Source organism: Calidris pugnax, unplaced genomic scaffold (assembly GCF_001431845.1).
Source record: "Calidris pugnax isolate Ruff unplaced genomic scaffold, ASM143184v1 scaffold2799, whole genome shotgun sequence".
Lineage (NCBI taxonomy): Eukaryota > Metazoa > Chordata > Aves > Charadriiformes > Scolopacidae > Calidris > Calidris pugnax.
Window position 1 is genome coordinate 264 of NW_015092798.1, and position 3,186 is coordinate 3,449.

General features: G+C 39.2%; 1 protein-coding gene across 1 annotated transcript; it reads left to right on the forward strand.

Annotated features, from left to right (window-relative positions):
* Positions 1–521: 521 nt before the first annotated feature.
* On the forward strand, positions 522–3,180 carry LOC106900591 (trafficking protein particle complex subunit 2-like). Its single transcript, XM_014962700.1, has 3 exons — positions 522–926; positions 1,713–1,798; positions 2,453–3,180. Exons 1-3 carry the CDS (start codon positions 845–847, stop codon positions 2,549–2,551), a joined length of 267 nt encoding a protein of 88 aa, XP_014818186.1. The 5' UTR covers positions 522–844; the 3' UTR covers positions 2,552–3,180.
* The last annotated feature ends 6 nt before the right edge of the window (positions 3,181–3,186 follow it).

Genomic DNA, 3,186 nt, shown 5'->3' on the forward strand with positions numbered 1-3,186 from the left:
TTTCTTCTTGGCAGATGCCCTCCAGTGTCCTAATTAGTAAGAAAGTATATGGCTCTGTCTCCACACAACTCCTGTAGTGTTAAGGACAAACACTGTGTTCCTGTGAAGGCCATTCATGTTTATTATAGGAAGAGGTGAAATTTACATCTGTAAACATATATTTAATATCTGTTGCAGGATGTTTTTCTGCATTAGGCTCTTAGGAAAAAGAAGAGCCCCCCCCAAATAAAACACTTATATGTTTCTAGGTAAATAGCCTGAAAGAACAGAATATTTAGGTGATAACGCTGTCAGTATATCTGTCCTCTGTATCTCTCTGCTTTCCCCATCTCTCCCCTAACTTTTACACATTGTAACCTGTTGTTCAGTTTCTGCCAAATTTGCTAAATTTCTGTAAATTTCACAAAAACAGGTGACTGGAAGCAGAGGAAAAGATTTTTATCAGGGCCTCTGTTGTGGAATAAGTTTGCAGTGGGAGACTACCCATTGGTAAACAAAAGAATTCATGCTTGAATTCATTCCTGAGCTATAAATACAGGCTTTATTAATTTTGCTGCTCTCAAGACTGTTTTTGTGATGATGTTCTTATTATGACCTTTTTTCTCCCTTGACACCAAGTGTCGTGACAATATATACTACTTTCATTTAATTACAGGCACGTGGGTGGCAGAAAAGAAGGGTACATGTGACTTCACATAATTTAGCAGCTTGAGCAAATTATTGTTTATATTTCACTCCTTTCACTGAATTATTAATCCTCTGTCTTCTGGAAATACATTAGGATGATCATCGCCATCTCAACCAATTCATTGCCCATGCTGCTCTTGACCTAGTAGATGAGAACATGTGGCTTTCAAACAACATGTACCTGAAGACTGTGGACAAGTTTAATGAATGGTTTGTTTCTGCTTTTGTCACAGCTGGACATATCCTTCCCTCTTCTCTTTCCTTGTATTTATATAGGAAAAACCTTTTGCCAGAAAGGGTTAAGTTAGATGAAATGAGTTTGGAACAAATTTATCTGGTTATTCACCACTTTTATTGTTAGAGAAACTGACTTCAGAATGAGGCAAGTTGGGAGGCACAACAGGTGTTGGAAATTGGGACCAATTGGAAAGATGGATTTTTTTCATTTTGGAGGAGCTGAAATAGCCTAACAAAATGTGGAGCTCACATGGACAGAAGAAGGAGGAATGAGAGGGGAGTAATAATGAGATGGTCTGAGCAAGCTTATGAGATTCTCTGTTCCCATCCCTTTGATAGGGCTAGAGAGGAGAAGCAGGGATAAACGTGCTTGGTGTCAATCACACCCATCTTCAAAATGTGGTGTCAAGTCTTTAACTTCTATACAGGTAGTCCTAGAAGTGTTTGTCATGAAACATTCATTATACATTGAAAGTAACATTGAATGTCATTTTAACTTCAGGGGCATGTGGCAAAGGTGCTGAGAGCATCATCCACATTCAGAATTGTCTAGCTTTAGAAAGAATAACCTTGAATAGGGAGGTGATTGGGTTTATTTTCAAATAGGGGAATGTTTTCTAAATTTTACTGCTCCAGTTGCTTCTTTTAATGTTTCTTCTCACAGTCACTGCTGTTTCATGTACAGCTAGACATTTTAAGTATATGCAGAATAAGTATAAGTGCTCATCTCAGGATATGTGAAATGTCTCTCTCCTTTGCAAAAGTTAAATTTTCCTTAATTGCTTTACATATGAGATTTATAATGCTTCATGATGTACGGCAAGAAGATGGAATCAAGAACTTCTTCAATGACGTATATGACTTGTATATAAAGGTAAGAACCCGCTTCTTATGGTCTCGCTGCAGTACTTTTCGGTGTGTTCTGCTGGACCTGCTCAGGCATCCCTGTAGGAGCACGTTTTCCTGTGGGGCCTGTGTAAGCAGAGAAGTACCCGTGCAGTTCACATCGGGCAGCGTTGGTACCGTGTGACATAAAGCCTGTATTTCCATTGACAGAACAGATTTTTCTAAATTGTTATTAACTGCGCTCTTTCAGCATATATTTTCATTTGAGTCCAATGATTTTTGGGGTGTTATTGTGTCATTAATGGTGACAATGAAAGCCAAGGACAAGGCTCAGAAGAAGTAGCCCGTGTTCTCAGGGCCTGGCGGTACCTCCACTAGATGGGGCAAGCACAGGCACCGACCGGGAGATTGGCCATCCGGGCCTCCTACCAGGAATCAAATGATACCGATTTCCAAAACAGAAATTTCCACCAGTCTCACGATGGATTTGGCCTGAGGAGCTGGTACTAAGGAGGTACATGGGGAGGATGCAAGGGCCTGGAAAGCAGGTGACTGTTTAGGAGCTCTGTGCACTTAAGTGATCCTAAAGAGGCTGAAAGCTAATACTAGTTGCCATTTGAAGTAGTATTTTTTTCCAGTGCTGGGTATTATGCGTATTGATGAGTTTTTCTTCTTTCCTCAGTTTGCAATGAATCCATTTTATGAACTCAATTCTCCCATTCGATCCAGCGCCTTTGAAAGGAAAGTACAGTTCCTTGGGAAGAAACACCTTTTAAGCTGAATAAATAACTTCTGAGTGAGCGCTTTTTCCACACTTCCCTGATTATTTGAACTGTAGTTCTTCTGGTTAGTTCTCCTGTTTGATATCCATCTTCCTGAAGATTGGCAAATTGGAGGCTGAAGAAGTTGTTGGTTTTTTTTCCCAACAATAGGATAAGAACAGCCAAGCTTCTTTAGTTTAAAGCTGTATCTTAAGAAGTTTCCTTCTATGTGTTATGAAAACCAAGTTTAAAAATGTCAGAGGGCGAATAAGTACAAAGTGAGAAATGCGGGTGTCAATGCCTATGCAAAATGTAAGCCTCTTCCACAGGGTGGGAAGAAATCGGATCTGAACACAAAAGCCATTTCCAGTCATGTGATTTAGTACAAGCAACATGGAATTCCTGATTGTTTGGCCTGAGGTGTTGATTTTGTAACAAACTTTTTGACTTGCAGTCCTTTGCTAGAGAACTTACTCTGCAGACTAACCAGATTAACTTTACTCTTCATGGTATTAAATCAGGCCTCTATTAATACTACAATGTGTAATGTATAAAGTGCTAAATAAAAGAGGATATATCAGCAAAGCTTTGTCTTCAGTATTTCAGGAAGATTTGAGGAAAAAAACAACCTTGACGTTTTAAACTTTAAAATTGC

Bases quoted from the DNA above. Each gene is read 5' to 3' on its own strand.
- LOC106900591 (XM_014962700.1), top strand. From the start codon at position 845: ATGTGGCTTTCAAACAACATGTACCTGAAGACTGTGGACAAGTTTAAT. The intron at 927-1,712 runs ATATCCTTCCCT...TAATTGCTTTAC, and splicing joins TGCTTTTGTCACAGCTGGAC to ATATGAGATTTATAATGCTT. The intron at 1,799-2,452 runs GTAAGAACCCGC...TTCTTTCCTCAG, and splicing joins TATATGACTTGTATATAAAG to TTTGCAATGAATCCATTTTA.